This window comes from Vipera ursinii (assembly GCF_947247035.1).
Source record: "Vipera ursinii genome assembly, chromosome: 5".
Taxonomy (NCBI): domain Eukaryota; kingdom Metazoa; phylum Chordata; class Lepidosauria; order Squamata; family Viperidae; genus Vipera; species Vipera ursinii.
This window is the reverse complement of record NC_139518.1, coordinates 90,569,092-90,595,753: the sequence shown is the minus strand read 5'-3', so window position 1 is coordinate 90,595,753 and position 26,662 is coordinate 90,569,092. Positions and strand designations below refer to the sequence as shown.

The window sequence follows — 26,662 nt, the reverse complement described above, 5'->3', positions numbered from 1 at the left end:
GGATGCTGTGGAGAAAACAGGAGGAGCAAAGTGTATTAGATATGTTCATCATCTTGAGTTATTTATTGAAATAATAAAGGCAGGATAAAAAACCTAAAAATAAAAAATGCTAATCTTTCTTTCTGAATATTGCCACTGTGCGTTTTATTACAATAATTAAACTTGCCTATTAAATAAATAGTAAAAGGTAAAGGTAAAGGTTCCCCCGCACATGCGTGCTAGTCGTTTCTGACTCTAGGGGCCAGTGCTCATCTCTGTTTTAAAGCCGAAGAGCCAGCGCTTGTTCGAGGACGTCTCCGTGGTCATGTGGCCGGCATGACTAGACGCCAAAGGCGCACGGAATGCTGTTACCTTCCCACCATCGTGGTCCCTATTTTTCTACTTGCATTTTTACGTGCTTTTGAAATGCTAGGTGGGCAGAAGCTGGGATGAGTAACAGGCGCTCACTTTGTTATGTGGCACTCGGGATTCGACCCGCCAAACTGCCGACCTTCTGATCGACAAGCTCAGCGTCCTAACCCACTGAGCCACCGCGTCCCTTCATTAAATAAATATCAATAAATAAATAAGGGCATTATTTCAATGTACATTTTTCTAAGCTATGCTTTTGCTTAAAAGAACTGTTCAACAATAGACCAAATGTTCTATCCACATCTCTTTTTAGTCTCTTAAAATATCTGTTTTGGAATTGACATACAACTGTGCTAGTTGCTCTAGTCTAGTTTCTTGGAATGTGTAAGACATTTACACATGCCCAATTCATTCATATAACATATAACATATACCTTTTTGCATAATGTACTAGCACTTGAATTTAGTATAGAATCATTGATAAACACTTTTTCCCCAAATCACCATCATACTCACTAGTAATATTTTCTTCTTCCAATTGGTTGATTCCTAAGAGATGCAAACCACTGGCAGGAAGGTTTTTTTTCAGAGATTCTGTGAGGATTTTGTCCAGAGTTTCTGTGCGGTAAGGTACAATTTTAAATGCCTAGATGTAAGAAGAGAACAACCACCAATTAAGTATACTCAGTACTGATTCAATGTATTAAGAATTTGTCTATGACTTAAAAAACTGAGGAAATTACTAGCACTTAATAATCTTAAAACAAAATGATGATCATCCATCACCATGCTCTAGTCAGCTTAATTCACCTGGGTGAATTAAATGATGTTGTGGACATTCTTTCATGGTGCATGGAGGTTGTGGAAGGCTGGATGGAGAACAATAGGCTTCAATTTGAACCCTGGTAAGATGTGTAACTGTGGGTGGTGGGTCCTATGTAGCTAGGAGTTTATCATCTTTGTTCTTGGATGGGGTTGCACTGTCTCAGACAGACCCAGTACATAATTTGGAGGACATCCTAGAGTCACAACTCCTGCTCAAGGAGCAGACAGCAGTCATGGCTATGAAGGCCTTTGCTTAACTTTGTGTTGTGCACCAGTTGCACCCCTTCCTAGATTGGAGGCCATTCTCTCAATCATTCATGCCTTGTAGGGACTACTGCAATGTGCTCTGCATAGGGCTACCTTGAAGAGTATCCAGAAGCTGAAGTTGATACAGAATGTGGCTATGTGGGCAATTCTGGATACCCCAAGGACTGAGCCTGTAAAACTTTTGTTGCATGAAATGCATTGAATGCCTATCTGCTTTTGGATCTAATTCAAGGTTCTGGTAATCATCTTTAAAGTCCTTCATGGCATACAACTGGATTACCTGAGGATGCCTCTTGTTCCAATTACATTAACCCATCCCACCCTGTCAGGCAGAATGGGTATATTACAGACTTTGTCAGTTGAAGAATTCCAACTGACAGGGTCTAGACTCTAGACTCTAGAAAGAGAGCCTTCTCTGCTGTAATGTATGAAACATCCTCCATCTAGAGGTGAAGTTGGCACCCAGTCTCTTGGCCTTCGGGAGAGCATAAAAACCTGTCTCTGTCAACTTCCTTGGGGACTGAAAAGTGGCATGTCTTCTTGAGGAAGTTGATGCCTTGAGGGCACTCTTTCCAATGTTATCTTTGTTTTTATTTGTTTCTCATTCTGTTTTGATTCTATTTTAATTGTATGTTTTTATATGGTCTTATGATTTTAAACTGTAAGCAGCTCAGAGTCACTGAGGTAGTGAGATGAGCGGTCCCTAAATTTGATCAATAAAATAAGTTTGTAGTAATACTGAAAGCGGTGTTATATATTTAGACAGTAGCAGTCAAGTGATGGCTGATAGGAAAATGAATGTTCTTATGCTACAATGTTTACTACCAAACATTTAGAAATCATCGGGTAATAATTATGGGAAAAATAAGTATAGTAATACAGGTAGTCCTCGACTTACAACAGTTCATTTAGTGACTGTTCAAAATTATTATGGCACTGAAAAAAGTGACTTATGACTATTTTTCAGTTACATCATTTATACATCCCCATGATCACATGATCAAAATCCAGATGCTTGGTAACTGGTTCATACTTAGGTCATGCGATCACATTTGCAGACAAGCAAAGTCAATGGGGAAGCCAGATTCACTTAATAACCGTGTTACTAACTTATCAACTGCAGTGATTCACTTAACAACTGTGGCAAGAAAGATCACATAGTGGGACAAAACTCACTTAACAAATGTCTCACTTAACAGAAATGTTGGGCTCAGTAGTGGTTGTAAGTCGAGGACTACCTGTACAGCTTCTAAATTAGCATTACTGCAGAAATGGAGCTATGTTGCAGAGGTTCTTATATATTTTTCATCTCAAGCTATGTGAAATTAAAAATGTTCATGGCTGCAGTCCCCTTCCTTTATTTTTTGTCTGAATTTAGGAAACTTAAACCAGGGATACTGAATAATTGAGAATAAGAATATATGCCCAAATGCTAGATACCTCTTCCCTGTCTGAAAACAAGCATATGAATTTGAGAAGCTATCATGTTCTGAAAAAATGGAGGATATCAGTTATAGTGCATTGCATTCCCCTCAAATGAAGCAGCCCAGAGGTTTGGTTCTGATCCCAAAACCATGCCCACTGCCACAGATGCCTACTTGTGTATGCATCAACCCATTAAAGTCACAGAGAAACTCATGCAATTGAAAGAGCTTTTTTTTCTAAAGAGGGAAAATGCTGTAGAGATAAGCAAGAACTGTCACTCATGCACTACTGGTCACAGGTTGGACTATTGTAATGTAGTCTAGATAGGGCACTTGGACCAGACCAGTTGGAAGCCATTGCAGTAGCAGAATGCAGTAGTGCAGGTAGGCCTCAGTATGCCCCTGTGACACCACTACTGCATGAACTGCACTGGTTAACAGTCAGTTTCCAGGCACAATTCAAGATGCTGGTTGTTACCTATGTAGCCTTTTGTAATGTAGAGCCAGATTATGCGTGGGACTGCCCATCTTCCATAGTCTCCTTGAGGTCTCTATATTATCACAATTAAGCAAGACCATACAATTCAAAAATAACTTTTTCTAATAAACACATTACATATTTTAGCAAACAGGTTTTCTGAATCCTCCATTTGTTTATTTCTCACAAGATGCTTTTGGTACTTACTAATATCTCAGGTTTACAGTTGGTTCTATCTTTCTAATATCTACCGTATTTTCTGGCGTATAAGACGACTTTTTAACCCATGAAAATCTTCTCAAAAGTCAGGGGTCATCTGAAATTTTAGGGACAGGGCTGGCTGGAAAACCTGGAGCGGATCTCCCATTTGGTCTGCGCAGGGAAAGCAGGACCAATTGGAGAAGAAGCTGCAGTCTGTGATTTTTTTACAGGCTGGGGTCTGGGCGTCTTTCCTTCTAAAGTTGAAGAGCAGCTGCAGTCTATCGCAACTTGAAAGGCAGGTGGGGAATGCAGCAGTCAGAGCAGCTGCTTAGCTCTAAGGACACATTTGACTCAGGAACTGGGCAGGCTGGCTGGAAAACCTGGAGCGGATCTCCCATTTGGTCTGCGCAGGGAAAGCTTTAGAGTGAATTAGGAAAAGTTTAATCCACTTGCACTGTTTTATGTTTACATGTTTGATGACAAACAGCCTTATGTTTATAAGTGACAGTTTTCCTACTAAGTACCTGCATGTCATAAGCATCTGAATTAAAATTACCATATTAAAATAAAATCTGATGTTTTTTAATTTTTATTTGGTGTGCGTAGGAAGAGGGGTAGTCTTATACAGCGAGTATAGCCCAAACCCTATAATTTAACAGGAAATGTAGGGGGTCGTCTTATACGCCCAGTCATCTTATATGCTGAAAAATACGGTAAGTGATGTATCAAGCTCTCTCCTGTTTCCCCCTTCCCTCCCCCACAGGCCAGGAGGTTATTTACTGTACCCCATTAGAAATTAATTTAATATTTCACCTGACACATGAATTCCATTGGATTTGTTACATTAGACAACAAGTTGCTAATTTCTTCCATGTCAGTATAGTAATTGATCTTTGCTTCAGCTATCATTAAATCTCCAGAAAACAGTTTCAAACATACAATTCCAGGTGATAAGTCTGAAGGGCAAGACAAGATCAGCAACAATCAGTACATAAAAGAAAACTCATACACTGTGTTGAAAGAAGTAGTGGAAAAATGGATCAGCACATACATGTGTAAACTGGATACCTCTTTAATTCTAAATTAAGCAAAATGCTCAGAGTCAGTTAAACATGATGAGAGCTTGAGTGGGAAAATAGGGCTTTATGTTAAAAAAAACAACCAACATCCTGGAAAAAAACAGGGGCAAAGAACTTCCATTTTTGAATCAAGACAGTCTTTGTTCTTTACAGAATTGAAAAGCTAAAGTCAGAAAAGTGCTCATGCAGAAAATCCTTCTGATTAGAATCAACCAAGAGTCCATGTTTTTAATTCTATTTTTATAATTTTATGTTAATTTTTAAAGTGATAAATTCTATCATTTTTAATTGCTGTTTCAAAATTACTTTAAGTTCCATCCAAATTTAAAAGCTTCAGGAAATAGCAGCACTTGGATAATTTTCATTGATTAATAGATGGGAATCACCAGGTTAATCTGGAACCAAAGACTAGAAGAGAAAATTAAACAGCATTTCAGGAAGCAGTGATAAAATGCTTCCTTACTGTTGCCATGAAAACTACACAGATAAATCCATTAAGTTACTAGGAGCTAAGCTTGCCTTGAAGGAGACTGTCTTTTTCATTTTATTCAAATACACTCAATCCTTGTTATTTGTGGGGTTTGTTCTTGAAAAACCCCATAGAAATTGAAACCACAGTTACTGAAGCATTGGTCCTATGTAATCTCTGTTTGTAAAGCAATCCTGTTTCATCCGTATTAAAAACTTGCTCAAATAGGACAGGTACCCTCTTTTTCTGGTGTTTTTCAGAAGTTTTACAAACTCTTCAGCAGCTTCCATTATTTCCTGAACCAGCCCCACCTGACAGTTTCACATTTTTAAACCATACCTGTTGTGTTGTGAGTTCTTCGCGCAGGAAAGGAGAAGAGGCAAGTGAGTTCAACAAAGCTCATAGTTTATTGCTTGCAGGATCTGAACTGAGAAGTGGGATGCAGCTTGCAACAATTTATAGCCTGGCAGCCAATAGGTTTAAAGCAACCCATTGCCGCCTAGGGGCAGCCAATAGCAGTACTGGAGACCTGGAGTCTGGGTTGCTGGAGAGCGTTAGCTGCTCCAGCTTACCACTGGTGTTACAATACCTGTTTTTAAAATGCTCCAACCAATCAATGCTTCCACAGATGACTTCCTGATTTTCAGTCAAATGTTTGTAAATTTATATGAGGTTGTTTTTATTATGCTGTTCATAAGACATCCCTTGCAGTGAATCATTTCATTTATCCACAAACTAGGCTGCTTTTCTATTTCTTCCATCACTTTACAAATCACAGTAATCTCTTTAGCACTTTCTGGAGCAGCTTCAGAAATAGCCTTATGAACATTGTCTTTCTTTTGGAATATGACGGATGGTTGATTCATTTATATTGAATTTTCTGTCTATGGATGCTACAGAGTTTCCGAAACAAAGCAAATCAAACACTCGAATTTTATCCATTAGGCTAATTATGGAGTGTTTGCACTTGGTGAAACACTGTCATTAGCACTTTGCTTTGATGCCATTGTTGAAATTTATTAAACCTTACTCCCAAACAGCATAAAAGTGAGAAGACAAGAACTATTATCAAAATAACATGGAGAATACAAGAACAAGAACATGGTTTCCTTTTGAATAGCTGGTGTCACTTGTGTCATTGCTACATAATAAGATTCCATTGTGTATACCATGTATAGCTGCGTTGAGACCATGTTTGAAAAAAATGGGTTATACTTCCACATGTAAATGAATTTACAGCAGGGGTCTTCAAACTTGGCGCTTTTATGACTTGTGGAGTTCAACTCCCAGAATTCCTCAGCCAGCATCACTGGCTGAGGTATTCTAGGAGCTGAAGTCCACAAGTCATAAAAGGGCAAAGTTTGAAGACCCCTGACCTACAGGAATAGAATGTATGAGGAGTGAGTGTATACAGGTAATAGTCAGTTAATAATGGTTGGGACCAGAATTTCTGTCACTAAGCAATGCAGTTGTAAAGCACAGTATCATGTGATTACATTGCTTAGCAAGAGCAATCTCAGCAGTTCTGGTGGTTGTCATTAACCAAATCCCACCTGGTTATTAGGCATGGACCCACCCCAATCCAAGTAATTCCTGGCTTGCTGCCTTGGGGAACCCTGAATGTCGGTAAGGTAAGGAAGTGCTTCCTCTTCAGGTCCTTTCACTCACCTGTCTCCCCACCCCTCCATTTCTGGTCTTTTGGCCATCCTGCATTCTATCACCTTTCCCAAATCTGCTACCTTTTGCTGTCATCTTCCTCCCACTGCTGATGAGGCATGCCTGAAATGGCCCTTTATGAGGCAGCCGCCTCTCAAATGTTGGGCCAGGCATATAGAGGACATCTAGCAGAGTGCAGGATGCCCAGATGGGGAGAAAAGTAGGGGTGTCAGGGCCAGGAGAGGCAGGGCAGCCAAAATGGCAGAGATGAGGGGGAAGATAAGCAAGTGGGGAAGCTGAAGCACCCTTGCAGTCATAAATATGGGTGGGTTAGCACTAACAATAGTACTCAGACTTATAAACCACTTCATAGTGCTTTACAGCTCTCTCTAAGTGGTTTACAGAGTCAGCATATTGCCCCCAATGATCTGGGTCCTCATTTTACCGACCTCGGAAAGATGGAAGGCTGAGCCAATCTTGAGCAGGTCAGGATTGTACTCCTGGCAGTGGGCAGAGTCAGTCTACAATACTGCATTCTGACCACTACGCCACTATGCCTGAGTCGGTTGCCAAGTGTCACATGACCACAGGGGTGCTGCAACAGCTATAACTTTGGCTATCACTACAATTTTTCAGCACCTCCATAATTTCAATGGTTGTTAAACAAATGGTTGTTAACTGAAGACTACTTGTACAGAGCAATATGCATAAAACATTTCTAATTTTATATACACACCTGATGTGGTTTTATTTTAGGGTATCTATTAAGGACAAAAAACCTCTGTGGAATTTATAAAAATGGTTAAACTGACATCTTGCAAGCAGAAATGTTCATTAATTTTGCTTTACTATACAGCTCTCAGTTCATATTAAGTTTGTCAACAGAGAAAGAACAGCAAAAGGAGGGGAAGAATGAACAAATTTGGTTCCATTCAGTAGCATTAGCAGAATCCATGTATGATCACATTTGACCCTAAATACTGAATTGTAAAATGTAAGAAACTCATAAAATTGTAAAAATATTAAGCAATTTAAGTATTCTAAGCAATCTGGCGACTCTAACAATTTAACTCACCATGTAACTAAAAGGGACCACAAAGGTTTAAAATAAGCTTTCAAACCACTGTTGATGTTTAGAACAATTTTGTTTCACTCCATTCTGCACTTGTTGTGCAGAGTCTGTGAGTGTATCAGGATAAAATTCTGAATCAGAAATCCAATGACCAGAGTAGTAGTGACTCAGATATCCAACTAGTTAAAGCCAGCACCATTTCCTTCAGATGCTTGGCTTGGCTCCATACCGAGTGCTGATCCACACAGGGTTTAGTATTAAGATTCCACAATTGTCAACATAAGTATCTTGTTAATGTAATACAGGACTGCAATAATAATTTCTTCCTTTAGAGCAAATATTTTTATAAAAATAAATTTCAGGCATACTTTTTAGGCATACTTTGTTTGACTACACGTAGTCCTTGACTTCCCCTTCATGGATTACTGCCTTGTCGTGGCGAAGGGGCTTGTGTAATTCAATGAAGCTATGAGCTATGCTGTGCAGGGCCACCCAAGACGGAAAGGTCATAGCAGAGAGTTCTGACAAAACGTGATCCACTGGAGAAGGAAATGGCAACGCACTCCAGTATCTTTGCCATGAAAACCATATGGACAGTACCAAAAGGCAAAACGATATGACGCTGGAAGATGAGCCCCTCAGGTCGGAAGGCGTCCAATATGCTACTGGGGAAGAGCAGAGGGCTAGTACTAGTAGCGCCAGAAAGAATGAAGCGACTGGGCCAAAACCGAAAGGATGCTCAGCTGTGGATGTGTCTGGTGGTGAAAGGAAAGTCCAATGCTGTAAAGATTTTTTCTCCATAGGAACCTGGAATGTAAGATCCATGAATCAAGGAAAGCTGGACGTGGTCAAACAAGAGATGACAAGACTAAACATTGACATCTTAGGTATTAGCGAATTAAAATGGACAGGAATGGGTGAATTTAATTCAGATGACCATCAGGTATACTACTGCGGGCAAGAATCCCTCAGAAGAAATGGAGTAGCCTTCATAGTCAATAAAAGAGTAGGAAAAGCAATACTGGGATACAATCCTCAAAATGACAGAATGATCTCAGTTCGAATCCAAGGCAAACCATTCAATATCACAATAGTCCAAGTCTATGCCCCAACCACCAGTGCTGAAGAGGATGAAATTGACCGGTTCTATGAAGCCCTACAGAACCTTATAGAACTAACACCAAAAAATGATGTCCTTATCATCATGGGGGATGGAATGCTAAAGTAGGAAGCCAAAAGATAACCGGAATAATAGGTAAGTTTGGCCTTGGAGTACAAAATGAAGCAGGACACAACCTGATAGAATTTTGTCAAGAGACTACGATGGTCATAGCAAACACTCTTTTCCAACAACCCAAGAGACGGCTCTACACATGGACATCACCAGACGGTCAACACAGAAATCAGATTGACTATATGCTCTGCAGCCAAAGATGGAGAAGCTCTATAAAGTCAGTAAAAACAAGACCAGGAGCTGACTGTGGCTCAGACCATAAGCTTCTCGTTGCAAAGTTTAGGCTTAAACTGAAGAAAGTAGGGAAAAGCACTAGGCCACTCAGGTATGAATTAAATCATATCCCTGTTGAATATACAGTAGAGGTGACAAATAGATTTAAGGAATTAGATGTGATAGACAGAGTGCCTGAAGAACTATGGACAGAGGTTCGCAACATTGTACAAGAGGTAGCAACTAAAACCATCTCAAAGAAAAGGAAGTGCAAGAAAGCAAAATGGCTGCCTGAGGAAGCTTTGCAAATAGCCGAGGACAGGAGGGAAGCGAAAGGCAAGGGAGAAAAACAAAGATACACCCAATTGAATGCAGAATTCCAGAGAATAGCTAGAAGAGATAAGAATGTCCTCTTAAATGAACAGTGCAAAGAAATAGAAGAAAACAATAGAATTGGGAAGACTAGAGATCTCTTCAAGAAAATTGGAGAGATGAAGGGAACGTTTCATGCAAAAATGGGCACGATAAAGGAACAAAATGGCAGGGACCTAACAGAGGCAGAAGAGATTAAAAAGAAATGGCAAAATTACACAGAAGAACTATACAAGAATGAGCATAATGTCCCTGATAATCACAAGGAGGTGGTCAATGACCTCGAGCCAGACATCCTAGAATGTGAAGTGAAGTGGGCCTTAGAAAAACTGAGCAACAACAAAGCTAGTGGAGGTGACAGTATTCCAGCTGAGCTATTCAAAATCTTAAAAAGATGATGCAGTAAAAGTGCTACACTCAATTTGCCAGCAAATTTGGAAAACTCAACAGTGGCCACAGGATTGGAAAAGATCAGTTTACATTCCAATTCCAAAGAAAGGCAGTGCCAAAGCATGTTCAAACTATCGCACCATTGCACTCATTTCACATGCTAGTAAAGTTATGCTTAAAATCCTACAAGCTAGACTCCAGCAGTATGTGGATCCAGAACTACCAGAAGTACAGGCAGGATTTCGAAGAGGCAGAGGAACTAGAGATCAAATTGCCAACATACGCTGGATCATGAAGAAAGCTAGAGAGTTCCAGAAAAACATCTACTTCTGTTTCATTGACTATGCTAAAGCCTTTGATTGTGTGGATCACAACAAACTGTGGCAAGTTCTTAAAGAGATGGGCATACCAGACCATCTTATTTGTCTCTTGAGAAACCTATATGCGGGTCAAGAAGCAATAGTGAGAACTGGACACGGAACCACTGATTGGTTCAAAATTGGGAAAGGAGTCCGGCAAGGCTGTCTACTATCGCCCTGCCTATTTAACTTATATGCAGAGCACATCATGAGAAAGGCAGGGCTAGATGAATCAAAAGTTGGAATTAAGATTGCCGGGAGAAATATCAACAACCTAAGATATGCAGATGATACCACTCTAATGGCAGAAAGTGAAGAAGAACTAAAGAGCCTCATGTTGCGGGTAAAGAAGGAGAGTGCAAAAGTTGGGTTGAAACTTAACATTAAGAAAACCAAGATCATGGCATCCGGCCCTCTCAATTCCTGGCAAATAGATGGGGAAGAAATGGAGGTAGTGACAGATTTTATTTTCCTGGGCTCCAAGATCACTGCAGATGGGGACTGTAGCCAAGAAATTAAAAGATGCTTGCTCCTCAGGAGGAAAGCCATGGCAAATCTAGACAGCACACTAAAAAGCAGAGACATCACCCTGTCAACAAAAGTGCGTATAGTCAAGGCTATTGTTCTGTACCAGCCTGCTACCGGCCCTGCAGAAAAGGCAGGGACAACCCCTTTACAACCGGCAAGAGGCTGGAATTACGCCTGCCAAATTTATAGCTACAAAAACAAACAAGACACGAACCAAGAAACAGGAGCTTTAAGAAACATGAACCATCCGAGCGGTTGCCTTCAGCAAACCAGCCCTCCCAGACATTCCCCTTATATAGAGTTCAGGGCGTGGCTTCTCTCTGCCTCCTTCCGAGAAGCCCCATTGCCTTCCTCTGTTTACTCCTAATTGAATGCCTCCTGCGTCGGGCGTCCTTGAACAGGGTCAGCTGTGGGTCATCTTCATCCACACTGTCAGGCTCACACAGCTGGGTCTCCGTGGTGACCAAGTGGGAGGGGCCTGGCTGAGGGCTATCATCAGCAAGATCTTCAACCCCCTCAGCAAGGTCTTCAACACCCCCCTCCTCCTCTGAGTCGTCCGACCCAACTGCCGAACCCACAGGCTGACCCTGAATGACAACAGCTATGGTCTTCCCAGTTGCAATGTATGGCAGTGAAAGTTGGACCATAAAAAAGGCTGAGCGCCAAAGAATTGAGGCCTTTGAACTCTGGTGCTGGAGAAGACTCCTGCGAGGCGATCAAACCGGTCAGTGCTAGAGGAGATCAACCCTGACTGCTCTTTAGAAGGCCAGATCCTGAAGCTAAAACTCAAATACTTTGGCCACCTAATGAGAAGGAAGGACTCACTGGAGAAGAGCCTAATGCTGGGAAAGATTGAGGGCAATAGAAGAAGGGGACGACAGAGAATGAGGTGGCTGGATGGAGTCACTGAAGCAGTAAGCGTGAGCCTAAATGGAAGATGGTAGAGGACAGGAAGGCCTGGAGGAATGTTGTCCATAGGGTTGCGATGGGTCGGACACGACTTCGCAGCTAACAACAACAAGTCCTTGACTTATAACACTAACAGGACTGTAACTTCCAATACTAACCAATGTGGTCATTAAGTGAGCCACATCTGACTTTACAACTTTTACCACAGTTAAGAGAATCATGCAGTCTTTAAGTGAATCCAGCTTCACCCATTGACTTTGCTTGTCAGACGTCTAGTGAAAAGACTACAAAATAGCAATCACATGACCCTGGGACATTGCAGCTATCATAAATACAGGTGGGTTGCCAAGCCCCTGCATTTTGATCACATGATCATGGGGAAATTATGATGGTCATAAGTGTCATCATGTCATTTTTCAGTGCTGTCATAACTTTCAAGGGTTATTAAACCTATGGTTATAAGTTGAGGACTGCTTGTAAAAATAAATTAGCTACTATATGTATAGATACTATGTCCTCTGACAATATGTAATACTTCATATAAAGAGAAGTTTCCTATGCTTTTAAAAATATCATGTTGTTAAAATTAACAGCATAAACAGAAAGTACAGGAAACAGGAAGTGCAGCTGAGCTTCTGCTTCCTGTGTCAGCTTTCTCCCCACATCTGGACTTCTTGTAGGTCTACTTTATGACATTATGCAGAAGTGCAAAAACAGAAAGCATAGTCTAAGGAACTCTTTTAGTTCTGTGCATTCTACCAGTCATCCACTTGTGAGTTTGTGTAAATAAATTTATTTTCTAATTGTAGCTTTTTGCATCCTCAGTGACAAAAAAAAATATTTTTGATAGTATATTATCCTAGCACAAGTATGCCACTAATAGAAAGAGAAACTCTACTAAAATGCTCCGACACACACAAATTCAAGATAGAAAAGACCAGATTTAGTACTTACCAGGTGTGTAAACGGAGACTGTATATTCATTCTCAATACTTGCTGATAGTTTCAGTGTTTGACAGCTTTTAGAAGAAAATTCCACTTCCATTTTTGTTTGTCTATCCAATTTACATTTTAGAATTATAAAAATGTTTGTCTGCACCTACATTTTTTAAAAAAAAACACAGTAAGATCTAGGGCCTTTGTTATTTTCAGTTTTCACAATACATTGATATCTTTTGAGCTTGAGGATCTACAGGCACAAGTCCTCCTCAAAAAATGAGTGGGTTAACAAACTCCATGTTAAAGCACCTAAGTTGCTTAAGAGGTTTCATACAGAATATCCGAACAAACCAGGCTAACATTTATATGTTTTCTTTCCCCACAGATGGACTCATCTTTTTTCTGAAAGGAGAGCCGAATGTCAGAATCCATTTATATCACATTTCATAAATGTATAGGTAGAACAACGTGCTTATTCTGGGGATTCTGCCATCTCTCCGAGGGGGGGGGGAGAGGATAGTTACTTAAGGCAATCTTCAAACAACAGGGAAATGGTTGAACTGGGGGAGGGAGGGGGAGACACAGATCTGGATCGCATCTTCATTTACAACTGAAAAAGGAAGAAGCAATAACAATAAAAACAAGGAGAGTTCCCTTTCCCACGGAAGGGCCTGACACCTAAGCAAATTATGGGAGCCTGACCAAATGGATGAGGGGAGGGGCTGAAATAGGAATGCTTTATATAGGATTGAAATGTAACTTTGTTAGATTCCGTCTTGTATTGCCACAATCGATTCCATCCTAGTAAACATTTTCCTTTTGGACAAACTTGCATCCAAGAGTTCTTATTTCCTAAGATGTGGATTGAGGTGGGTCCTGACATCCTCCTTATTTGGGCTTGTATAAGGAAGAATGCACCTTCTTTTTCAATCTTATATAGATGACTGCTGAGCCTGATAGCATTGGTTCAGAGGGAATGAAACAAAATTTATTCTTACCACAACTTAATTGTGGTGACAGTGATAATGAGAGGAGACACTGCTGTCCTTCATTCAGCAAATTCATAAGTGGCATGCAACATTTAAAGCATCAAAATTTGTATTTAAGCATTTAAGCCAATAACAAACAAAAGCTCTGCCACTTACCAAATGTCAACCACAATTTTTTTTCCAAAACATGTATTTTTTGAAAGATGAAAAATTTTACAAAACTATGACTAAAAAACTATACTCATTTTGCCTGCTGCTGTTGACTCTTATGTTATTTTTCTGTCCCATGTTGTTTTCAATTATAATTTTCTATCTGTTTTTCACAAAACATTTGAATGCACACCTCCACATTCAATTAACACTTCATTTTATTTCAGTTATTCCAAAGACTTATTTATCCTTAAGAATCAAGTTCAGCCTGCAAAAATATATGAAACAGTTAGATTCTTAAAACTTTCTAAGGATTTTTCATCAGGCTTTGGTGTACATGGCTTGTGTCTCCCCCCCCTCCCCAACAGTTCTCTGAACCCAATCTACTCCTTTTGCAAAGAAGCTCAGATGACTAATACAACTACAGGACTGACAAAATTGTAGTACAGTATTATGAAGAACCAGCTAGTTATAGGGCAAAACTGGTTTTAAAAGAAGACATTTCTCCCTCCAGTATTTTCAACTGAAATCTTTAAAAAGGCTGAAACTAGAAGACATGTAAGGTCGCTTCCAGATCTGTTATTCTGTTATTCATGCAGAAACTGTCAGATGTGTTGTCAGTCCCCAGCTCATGGCTTCAGTTCCTCCTGGACACTAAGCTCCTTCTAGAATACCAGACAGCAGCTTCGGCTGGTGTCCCAGTTGCCACACTTTTGAGAGCAGGAGACCTTAGCAAAAATTATCCATATCCTTGTTAGCCCTAGACTGGTTTACTGAAATAGTCTCTTTACTTAGACCTACCCTTAAGATTACCTGAAACTATAATTGTTTCAAAACTCAGCCACACAGAGCTACCCTGTGCTAAGAAGGATGGCCAATACATTTAAAAAATAAAATAAAATGCAGTAGCTGGCAGGTAAGAACCACTTCTGAAGTACAGAACCAATATTGATGGTGCTCTGATTACCAAGTTTATGAATGAAATCTATAAATCCTATATGATTTGTGCCTGGGTTAACCAAGGTACCATTTCCTCCAAATTGAATTTTCTCATCTCATTTGTTCATTATGGCAGGGATGCTGTAGATTTTCTCTTTTCAGGGCATTGTGGAGGAAAGAGGGGAAAACAAGCCAGAAAGCTGGAAACCAACCTTCTTGGTACAAGCACTATCCTTTTGGTAGATTTAGGCCAAATGTGCAGCCACAAAGATATAAAATCATTATATTTATGTCTGAGCAGAACTTTAACATTAATATACTTCGTTTCCCTCCCCCATAGGATGAATTACAGAAAACAAAACTCAAATTCAAATCAAACCTGGACTGATGATAATGGGGTTTTTAATTATGATTTTAAATGTTTTTATTGGTTTTAGTGGGACTTTGACACAATTTAATTCATTTTTAATATTTGTATTTATTTGTATTTTATTGTTGTTAGCCGCCCTGAGTCCTTTGGGAGATAGGGCGGCATACAAGTCTCATTATAAATAAATAAATAAATAAATAAATAAATAAATAAATAAATAAATAAATAAATAAATAAATAAATAAAAAATAAACTCATGTAAGACCCCAGATAACAATGTGAAATAGAAAAAGGAAATGCATAGTAAAAAGAATACAGCAGGGATAGAGAACCTGTAGTCCACTAAATGTTGTGAGCTGTGATTTAATTAAGTATCCGTAATCAGTGTCTATGCTGGCTAGGACTGCTAAAGTTTTGTTTCAAGAGTATTTGGTTGCATCCCTTGCCCAAGAAAAGGAAAATATCTCACAGAATACAATTACACATATCACACATTTTCTTATCTACATAATCCAACTCAAAAATTTGCCTAGCAGTGTTAAGGATGTCTGTTTGTGAATAACTGTGTTATAATTAAGCTATATACACTACAGAGCATGATTTCTCTTCCAGTTCTATCAGATCACCTTTGAAGGAGTAAAATATACTGTACCCCACAGCGTATACGATCAGGCTGCACTACAACAAGATTTTCTAATCTGGTCACTAAAGGTTCATATGCCTGACAGCCTGGAAAACTGTATGACGCTTGTAGACTCCCAGCATCCTCCATCTTTGCATCAGCCACTGAATCACAAACGGAATCTAAGAAGAGCATAAACATTAATATGATTTCTGAAAATTGTTTGGCTATTGGGAAATTCCATAAAAAGAACATAAATTAAAAATTAAATGCATTCTATATAAGAAAAAAGAAATATTACTTTAAACTCAATAATGATCACATGGAGAGCCAGTTTGGTATAGAGGTTAAGGTATCAAGAGTAGAAACCGGGGGATCATGAGTTGTAGTCCTACCTTAGACACAAAGTCAGCTGCATGATACTCCTGGACACTGAGGGGGTGGGCACACATAGACACTCTCTCTGCCCTAGGAAGGAGATAATGGGAAGCTACTTCCAAAGTCTTACTAAGGGAATTGTCCAGGCAGTCACCAAGAGTCAAGTCTGACTTGAAAGCACACACAAACATATAACACACAAAATGATCATATTGATAATAATATTATGCACAATCTCTTAATCTGGGTCGCTTTCCAGAAAAGCTCTGAGTTGGCAAATCCCTCCCCCTCTGCTGCTGCAGGTGCACATTCTATCGCAGATAGACAGATTAGTGTCCTGGATTTTAAGAGAACTGATGTCAATAAGCTAAAGGAAAGAGTAGGAATGATTCTATGAATGCTTTCTCCATTTCTATGGAGAAATTCTGAAAAATGACATAACCATAACTCACGACTAAGGAAGTGGACAGGGACCTCAATGCTATCAATGCAGCCACCTGTCAAATAGACCCTTGTCCCTCCTGCTTGGTAAAAGCCTCCAGGATGGTGGTGTGCAAGTGAGAATGTTGTTGTTAGTTGCGAAGTCGTGTCCGACCCATCACGACCCTATGGACAATGTTCCTCCAGGCCTTCCTGTCCTCTACCATCTTCTGGAGTCCATTTAGGCTCATGCCTACTGCTTCAGTGACTCCATCCAGCCACCTCATTCTCTGTCGTCCCCTTCTTCTCTTGCCCTCAATCTTTCCCAGCATTAGGCGCTTCTCCAGTGAGTCCTTCCTTCTCATTAGGTGGCCAAAGTATTTGAGTTTTAGCTTCAGGATCTGGCCTTCTAAAGAGCAGTCAGGGTTGATCTCTAGCACTGACCGGTTTTATCGCCTTGCAGTCCAAGGGACTCGCAGGAGTCTTCTCCAGCACCACAGTTCAAAGGCCTCAATTCTTTGGCGCTCAGCCTTTTTTATGGTCCAACTTTCACTGCCATACATTGCAACTGGGAAGACCATAGCCTTGACTATACACACTTTTGTTGACAGGGTGATGTCTCTGCTTTTTAGTGTGTTGTCTAGATTTGCCATGGTTTTCCTCCTGAGGAGCAAGCGTCTTTTAATTTCTTGGCTACAGTCCCCATCTGCAGTGATCTTGGAGCCCAGCAAGTGAGAATATGCAATGATAAATTCCTCACTGCAAGAGGCGACATTCCCCGAGCCTTTTAAGGAGGGCCTAGTTTGCTGTCTTGTAAAATTTTCCACCTGCCTTGAAAATTTTTCTCCAGTTTCCTATCTCCCCTTTTTAGAAAAGGTGGTTGCTTGGCAACTTCAGAGAATCTTGGATGAAATAGATTTACTAGACCCCTTTCAGTCAGGATTCAGGTCCAACTATGAGACAGAGACTGCATTGGTCACACTTATGGATGATCTCTGGTGAGAGTAGAATCATGGTAGTGCAGCTATCCTGCCTCTCTTTGACTTCTACCATCAACCATAGTATCCTTTAGGGCCAGTTATGGAGTTTAGGATTGGGAAACACTGTTCTGCATTGTGGTTTTTCCTGGATTAGGACTGCCTGCACTTGGTCACTCAAGCCCTAGTCACCTCTCTTGTGGATTACTATAATGCACATGGGGCTACTTTTGAAATGCATTCTGATGCTTCAAATAATACTGGCAAGGTTTCGACTAATGAAACCAAATAAATCAGAACTCCAAGGTTTGAAGTCTCCTCACAGCAAATATTTATTGGATACATAATACTGGCACAGTCAAAAATGAAACCAACTCTAAATTTTTCCCTAGAGATTGAATGTAACTAAATATAACATTCTCCTCCCTTCTATTATGCTATAAGTAATGCTACCCAATGAAAATAATTGGTGGGCTCTGCAACTTGTCTTTGCTCCTCCTTCCAGCACATGTGGGAATGACCTTTGAACCGCTCCGTATTTAGTCTAGCATGCTTTCGTTTTCTTTCCCCCTCCCCACCCCAACCTATGTGGCAACTTAGAATGACAAAGATCGGAGCAAGAGCGAGCCAGGAGGGGAAAGGAGGAAGCTGAGGTGTTACAAAAAAGGGGAGCCTCCCCCTTTCTTCTCCCCTTCTCTTTTTTTTAACCTCCTCCCACTCTGTTCAGGTGCAGCTGGAGGAAAAGGGCGAGAAGGGGGAGAACGCAGGGGGAGTTTTTGTGTGTGTGGGAGAGAGACAAAGAGAGATTGAGCCAGCAGGGAAATGAAAAGCATTGTGATTCTCAGAAAGTAAGAAGCCCGAAAGAAATATATGGAATTATTCTGGGGAGATGGCTTGGAGCCATGTGCTACATTGGGGAGGTGATGTGGAGGCAGGCGAGAAAGCAAACTCGCAGATTGGCTCTGTGGTCTATTTCTGCTACCTCCCCTCCCTAAAATCATAGAACTCTTTGGATTGAATGGGAAGTTAAGTCAACTCCCCCCCCCAATTATTTTGCCAGAGGCATAGAAAGTTTCTTGCTTCTACTTCCTCTCATCTGCTCTTTTGTAATTTAATCCAACCTTACCCAAACTAATGTCTTTTGGGTCTCATGGACCACAGTTCCCACAGTGGGTATGCTGGCTAGAAATGCAATGACTTATTTTCTTTGTAGCATGCACCTAAGTCTAGGTCTGTGGGATTTAATGTATTTAAATATTTGTTTTTTCTGCCTAATATATTAAATCCACTTCTAATTCAAAATTAAATGTTTCTGAGAAATCCAGGATGGTTTACAAAAAACTCTCAAAGACAGCTATTGTAAAACATCACCAGCACTGCTTAAAACAATATTAAAAGTGTGTATTTTAAGAAAGAAAAATATTAGTAGTAATTTACTTAGTACTGTTTGACCATAAAATGTGGTGTTGTTCTACATATGCCTACATAAACGGGTGTTCATATTTTCCTTGGAAGAAAGTTCTATAATTCTATAATTGGGGTGCTATCTCTGAGAAGGCTCTGCTCATGGCCACTGTTCTATAAACCAAACCAGGAAGACCATCTGGTCTAAATGGATGGTAAACATAGATAATTAGGGGGCTGGAGGCTAAAACATATGACAAATGTTTGTGGGAATTGGGTGTCTCTAACTTAGTGAAAAGCACTAGGGGTGGTGACATGATAGCAATGTTCTAATATTTGATGGCTGCCACAGAGAAGAAAAGGTCAACCTATTTTCCAAAGCATCAGAAGGCAATAATAGGTGGAAACTAATCAAGAAGAAAACCAGCCTAGAACTAAGGATTTGTGAAAACAACTAACCAGTGAAAAGGCTTGCCTTCAGAAGCTGTGGATGCTCCATCACTGGAGGCTTTTAAATAGAGATTGGACATTCCATTGTCTGGAATGGTATACATCCCCTGCTTGAGCAGGGGCTTGGACAAAAGATCTCAAAGGTCTCTTCCAACTCTCTTACTCTTTGAGAGAAGTGCTGCCAACCTCTCCCCCTCCCCTCGTCCCTTCCTGGCACAGAGAGAGGGAGGGAAGGAAGGAGGGAGGGGAGGGAAACAGGAAGAAAGAGAAGAAAGAAGGAGATGGGAATGAGAGGGAGGGAGGGAGGGAGGGAGGGAGGGAGGAAGGAAGGAAGGAAGGAAGGAAGGAAGGAAGGAAGGAAGGAAGGAGATTGGAATAAGAGGGAGGGAGGGTCTGAGGGAAGTCCTGCCTTAGCACTTGGCCACCAGCAGCCCTGTTGCCATTTTGCCATCCCCTGGTGGTCTCCCATCCTATTGCTGAGGATGCTTTGGTTACAAAGCCAGGTCTCCTCACATGGAGAAGGAGTGGGCCTCTCTCTGACCCACGCACTTTGCCCTCCTGCATCCATCATGAGCAACCTGGCTGTTAGGAATTAAAGTCCTAACATGGTTTGGGTGAAATACATATAATATGGTTGTGTACCTTTAAGAAGAGAAATGGCCTAAGGGTGTGGCTAATCCTATTCAGCATAAATGAATTTCAGATGTTGGATTTATCCTCTCTCTAGTTTTTTCTCTGACTGACTTGTTACTGTGTGTATTGATATTTGACTTGTAACTGGTAAGGATTTTTTTTGACTTTGACTTTGTTTACTCCTGAACTGTTATTCAATTGTGATTTTACATTACTGACCTTGGATTGAAAACTGGACTATATTTAATTGTGTTTTTTGTTTTGTGTTATATTGTCTGAGTAAAAATATACAACTCACGTTAGTTTGCTTTTTACTGTTTGCCTCTTAAAGGTCCCAGTACACTATCCTCTGTGCATTGCCAGCTTTGAATAAGGCATTCTGCACATTCTATTTCTTGTTTATTATTAACATTGGTTATGCGTGGTACTCCGTTCTGCATAACTCGGCTTAATGGGTCAAACTACGTATCCTGGTCTATGCAATGTAGTTTGCTTTTGCGAAAAGAAGGTCTATGGGGCGTAGTTAACGATCCTCCTGATGTGACTGCCTGGGATCCAGATGACAAGGATGACGAGAAGAAAATCGCAGCTTTTCATAGAGATAATGAAAAAGCTTTGTGCTTAATTGGGCTAACGCTAGGTGACCAACAGCTTGTCCATGTAGTGGTGAAGAGCCTGCTGCTCGTTGTTGGACCACGTTACGGAAGCTGTATGTTCGTGACAGTGTGGGTGCACACATACATCTCACAAGGAAGCTGTTAGGGCTCGTCTGGAAAAGAATGGAGACATGCTAGCTCACCTAGACTTTATGAAGTCAACCCTTTTGGAGCTACATGAGAAGGAGCTCATTTTTTCTGAGTTACATCAGGTCTACATCATTTTGTCATCGTTAGATGACAGCTACGATGCGTTTGTTTCATCACTTGAGGTTCTGTCTAAAGATGAACTAACTTTATCATCAATAACTGGAAGACTACTGGAAGAGTACAGAAGACGTATTGAAAGAGATCAGCTGAGAGAGCCGCTACCACAGGAGAAGGAGTATACTACAGCTGCTTACACGGCAAAGAAGTGCTATAACTGTGGGGCGAAAGGACATATAGCAAAGTTTTGTAAGAAAGGAAACAAGCAGAAGAACGAAAGCCATAGGAAGGGAAAGAAAGTGGTTAATGTAGCTGTGTCTGATGCAGCAACAACCAGTAATCACAATTTATGGGTAATTGATAGTGGGGCTACCCAATGCATCACTAATTCAAAAGAACGTTTTGAAAAGATAGCTTATAGTAACAGGTACATAACTATGGCTAATGGGTGGAAAATAAAAGCCTCTGGTGAGGGTAAGGTTTATTGTTCTTTTATTAAGCAAAATTTAGATATGCTTTATGTTCCAAAAATTAATGATAATTTACTATCTGTTAAAGCTTTAGTTAAAGCAGGGTTCAAAGTGACTTTCCTAGGGGAGGAATGGCTTATTGAAAAGAATAATGTGAAGGCTGTAGCTAAGCTGAAAGATGGTTTGTTCGTTCTACACTGCAATCATAAAATGATGGCCAATACATGTGTGAACCAAAAACCACATGATAACTGCATTCATTTATTGCATCGTAGGTTGGGTCATATAAACTATAATGCTCTTAGGAAAACAATAGAATTATCTACAGGGATAAAAGTGAAAGCTTGTCAAAAATATCTACAATGCAACGTTTGCAGTAGAGAAAAGAGTAAGGCAACACCAGCCAATAGGCTAGGTGGCTTTAAGACTAATGCTCCATTAGAATTGGTTTTTGCTGATATAATTGGCCCTATGAAACCTAGTTTAGGGGGGGCTTGCTACATATTAAGCATACAAGATCATTGTAGCAGATATGGTTTTTGTTACCTCCTAAAATCTAAAGCAGAAACTGTACAAAAATTTATATTGTGTTATATTGTCTGAGTAAAAATATACAACTCAAGTTAGTTTGCTTTTTACTGTTTGCCTCTTAAAGGTCCCAATACACTATCCTCTGTGCATTGCCAGCTTTGAATAAGGCATTCTGCATATTCTATTTTTTGTTTATTATTAACACTGGCCAAGGAGAGCGAGCACAGAAGCAGTAGGCTTGAGGAGGTAAACACAGCTGGGTACCCCCTTGGGGAAGTGCAGCTAGGGTAGGCAGGGCTGTGGGGTCCTAGTGCCATGGGAGCTCAAGGGCCAGGCTGGGCGCTTGATCTCCGCTGCCCAGGGCTTCAGGCAGTCCGTGCCACCGTCCAGGGGCCCCCTGCATGGGCTGAGGCTCAGTGAAGCTCCTCCAATGGACTATGCCCCAGCACTCAGCCCGGTCCCAACCCCCTCCACCGGAGACCCTCAGATCCGCCCCAGTCCTGCCCAGGCCCGCACAAGTGCCCCTGACACCAGTGACATCAAGCTGGCCATGCACCCCCGGCCATTGATCACATGACCCTGGGACACTGTGAATGTCATAAGTATGAATTAGTTGCCAAGCATCCGAATGTAAATCACATGACCCTGAGGATGCTGCAACAGTCGTAAGTGTGAAAAATGGTCATAAGTCACTTTTTTCAGTGCCATTGTAACTTTGAACAGTCACTAAGCAAATTGTTGTAAGTTGAGGACTACCTGTACTTTATCATTTTTCCCCTTTTTTTGGTCAAGTTTTTGACACCTTGCTGGGCAACTCGTGGTATTGCCTTATCCTAAAAGTGGTACAATGGGTGAAAAGGTTGAAAAGCCCTGCTGTAGAACACATTAATTATTTAGTAATTACAGTGCATTCAGAAAGTATTCAGAACCCCTTCACTTTTGACAATTTTGTTATGCTGCAGCATGATTTTACAGTTATTGAAATTCATTTTTTTCTCATTAATCTACACTCAGTACCCCATAATGACGAAGTGAAAACAGAAGTTTAGAAATGTCTATAAATTCCTTTGTCCTTTTTGCTCTGCTACAGTATGCATTGTCAGTTGTGAGGCCTTCTATAGAGAAGTGAATGCCTTGCCAAATCATGTCCAATCAATTTAATTTACCACAGGTAGACTCCAATCAAGCTGTAGAAACATGTCAGCAATGATCAAGAGAAAAGGGAGTCACCAAAGCTAAATTTCACATATTGTTACAAAGGTTCTGAATACTTATGCCCATGTGATATTTCAGTTTTTTCTTTTTAATAATTTTACAGACATTTTTAAAATTCTGTTTTCCCTTTGTCATTATGGGGTACTGAATGCAGATTAATGAGAAAAAATGATTTTTTCAACAACTGTAGAATCAGGCTGCAGCATAACAAACTTGACAAAAGTGAAGGGGGTCTGAATACTTTCTGAATGCATTGTAAGTAGTTGAGCTTTTTTCAAAGGGTAATCCTGAATCTCATTGATCCTATGCAAATAAAAATACAAAAAATTACAGAAGTGAAAGCAATTTCTGCAATTCAAAACTTATGTAATTTTGTAACATGTAATATTGATAACCCTGATGAAGCATCTAATTTAACAAAGTTGCATGCTATTAAATTATCCAAAGACAGTGGCCCCCAACTGCTACTCACATAATTTTTCTCCTTTGCAGCCAAATATATTTATAATATCTTTTTTCTTCCATTCAATCATGCCTATTCAATTCTTGGAGAATGCCTGGACACCTTCCTTGAGATTTCTTGACAACTATTTTCAGAAGTGGTTTGGAATTGCCTCCTCCTTAGAGCTGAGAAAGAGTGATTGGTCCATGATCACCCAGCTTTGTGCCTAAGGTGGGACTAGAACTCAGGTTTCCTGGTTTTTAGCTTGCTATCTTTACCACTACACCAAACTATCAGATTTATAACACATGAAACAAGGAAAAAAGCATCAGTTATTTGAATTTACAATTGTATGCAAAGTTAAATATTTTGAATACAAAAAAGTGCAAGCCTTTTTTTCAAGGAAGGTTTAGAAAACAACGCAAGACGAAAGTCTGGAAAAAGTCTCCAGGTAAACAGTTAACTAACTATATTTAATTATTGATTTGATTTGATTTGATTTAAATACCACCTAACTCTAATAGATTCTGGGCAGTTCACAGAACAAAAATAAATGATACTATACAAAAGCCATACCCAGAATGGGGAGTGGAGACATTTTTTTTAAAAAGATAGCACCTTACCTGCTTCTGAAATAACTTTCATGACTGCATCAACATAGGTCTCTGGTTCATCATCATAGGTAACCTCTTTCCATTGAAACCAGTCTTTGAAAAACTCATCGTAATTCTCACATGCTGAAACACCACAGAAAAATTTCACCACTTTTGATGGAGGTTGTAGAACATTTTGCAGACTCTGAAGTACAGCAGGAATACAGAAACACTGTACCAATTCAGATGACAGTAGAATAATTATACACTTGCTGTTCTTGAAGAGAACCTGTTCTTCCATGGAAATAGCAGTTCTATGCTCCACTTTATAGCTCTGAATTTCTTGGCATGAGTGCAAGAGACTCTGAAGATACTGACACCATTCATTAGCATCTTTTCCATATACAATCAGCACTTTGTAAGCATCAGAGTGTTGTTCTGCTGAAAAGTAAAATAAGTTTGATCTTACAAATGGGATCTTAAGATAATCCCCAAGTTATGAGCGTTCACTTAGTGCCCGTTTGAAGTTACGCAATAAGTGCCTCCTAGAGTTTATGAGCAAGTCCCAAAATTACGAATATGCAGCATCACGGTAGTTGTTCACTCTTATGAATTACTTCAGAGGCTCTGCAACGTTCACCCTATCCCCCCCCCCGCTTCCCACAACTGCTTCCCCCTCCCATCCTGCTCACTTTCCTTGCAAACATCTGTCTCCTTTCTGCTGTGGTTTCTTTGCCTTTGAGGGAGAGTCGATGGAAGCTCCTGGGTGCCATAATATCACATGAATTCAGGCACCCATCCACGTTCGCCTGAATGGATGCCTGAACTCTCGTAAGATCACGGACCCCAGAAACTTTCTTTCTTGGTGTGAAAAGTATTTGCGGTTCCTGTCTCCAGCTCCTCCTCTCCCAATTCCTTTCCGCCATCGCTGGAACACTTTTCACCTGGATTGAGATCTGATGGAGACTGGAAGCTTCATCTGCATGCAAATGGGGCACTTGGAAATTGAGCTAATTGCTCCATTTCCAAGCATCCCATTTGCACACAAACGAAGCTTCCAATCTCCTCTGTCAGGTCTCTGTCTGGGTGAAAAGTGTTTGAATGCCTGTGAGACACTTGGAAAGGAGTGAATCACTTGGTTTCCAAGTGCCCCATAGCCCTCAACACTTTTTGCCCAGACAGAGACTGAAAGCTTTATCTGCGTGCAAATAAGGCACTTGGAAACAGCAATTCAGGTGCAAGGTGGGGGGTGGGGTAGCAGACAGGGACTCTGACAGTTTTTTTAAAAAACCTATGAACCTTTTTGTCCACCCTCCCTTCTGTTGCCTCTGTGCCTGGATTCTGACCTGATATTGAATAGGCAGTTCGGCTGCAGCCCCACACTCCCACCCCACACCTGATCCTGCCAGGCTGATACTGAATGGAGAGTTAAGACTGCCGCGCCCTCCCATAGCTGCTCAAACACTTTTCACCTGGACAGAGACCTGACAGAGACCTGACGGAGACTGGGAGCTTTGTCTCCAAAAGAGGATGAGTGTCTGAACTCCTGCGATACTACAGCACCCAGGAGCTTTCATCAACTCTCCTCTCCCTCAAAGGCAAAGAAACAGCGGCAGAGAGGAGAGGAGCAGGAGGGGAGGAGGAAGCATGAGGTATTGTAGTGGGTTTGGGAGGCCTTGTGGGCCTGTTCCTTCACTAGGTCCCCCATGGCCTTTCCCACCCTGAGATACTTCATGTGCACTTAATGAACCACACATTCGATTAGTGAATGTGTGGGCAAAAGCAGGGAATGATCTCATTCAAAGTACGGGTTTTACTCCTATGAATCCTTGAGTTATGAATGGAATGGGCAGGCTCCATTACATTTGTAACTCAAGGACTATCTGTACTAATTGAATCAAATAGTGCTGCCATCCTATCACTGCTTTACTGATGCTAGACTACCATGAACCCTGGGGGGAGGGGCCAACAGACAGGAGGGGGAGACCAAAAAATGAAACTACTCTGAGTGCCTGCCAGAGATATTGGCCTGCATACCCCAAAGGCCCAAGCATGGGAATGGAATGTGGACTATCGCCAAGCCCACCAAGCATTAGAACTGTTACCAAAACAATTTGTTTGAGTCCAGTTGGACACCACAGAGATAATGCGGGGGAAGGAGCAGGGAAAAAGGAAAGCAAGTAGGCAGTTTTCACATGCAAATCTCAGATTTGGCTTTTTCCTAACTTATAACCGTTTGGCTCTTTACTACGAACGCAGTCAAAGCTCTTTCTTCCTAATGACTTTGGGACAAGTCCAAAATTAAGCAGATCAGCAGTAACAATCCACCTGGAGAATCACCTCTACCACGGATATTGTGCAAGAGATGTCAGACCATGAAGGAGAGAAGGAGAAGATGGAGACTGGGGGGGGACAGCTGCATCGAAACTGAGGGACAATGGGAAGTACCC

General features: G+C 40.8%; 1 protein-coding gene across 4 annotated transcripts in view; it reads right to left on the bottom strand.

The window, feature by feature from the left end:
* PIK3AP1 (phosphoinositide-3-kinase adaptor protein 1) overlaps positions 1 to 26,662 on the bottom strand; it is a 126,894-nt gene that overhangs the window by 80,988 nt on the left and 19,244 nt on the right. For 3 of the 4 annotated variants that reach the window (XR_014492707.1, XM_083364198.1, XM_083364200.1), the window contains exons 2-6: positions 24,243 to 24,653; positions 15,867 to 16,018; positions 12,782 to 12,926; positions 4,360 to 4,502; positions 868 to 997 (exon numbers count right to left, since the gene is read on the bottom strand). Coding sequence is in view for 3 of the 4 variants with exons in the window: in XM_083364198.1 (XP_083220324.1) it covers positions 868 to 997; positions 4,360 to 4,502; positions 12,782 to 12,926; positions 15,867 to 16,018; positions 24,243 to 24,653 (981 nt within the window). In the remaining variant the exon portion in view is untranslated. The remainder of the gene's footprint in view (positions 1 to 867; positions 998 to 4,359; positions 4,503 to 12,781; positions 12,927 to 15,866; positions 16,019 to 24,242; positions 24,654 to 26,662) is intronic. The other variant, XM_083364199.1, reaches the window with a different exon arrangement.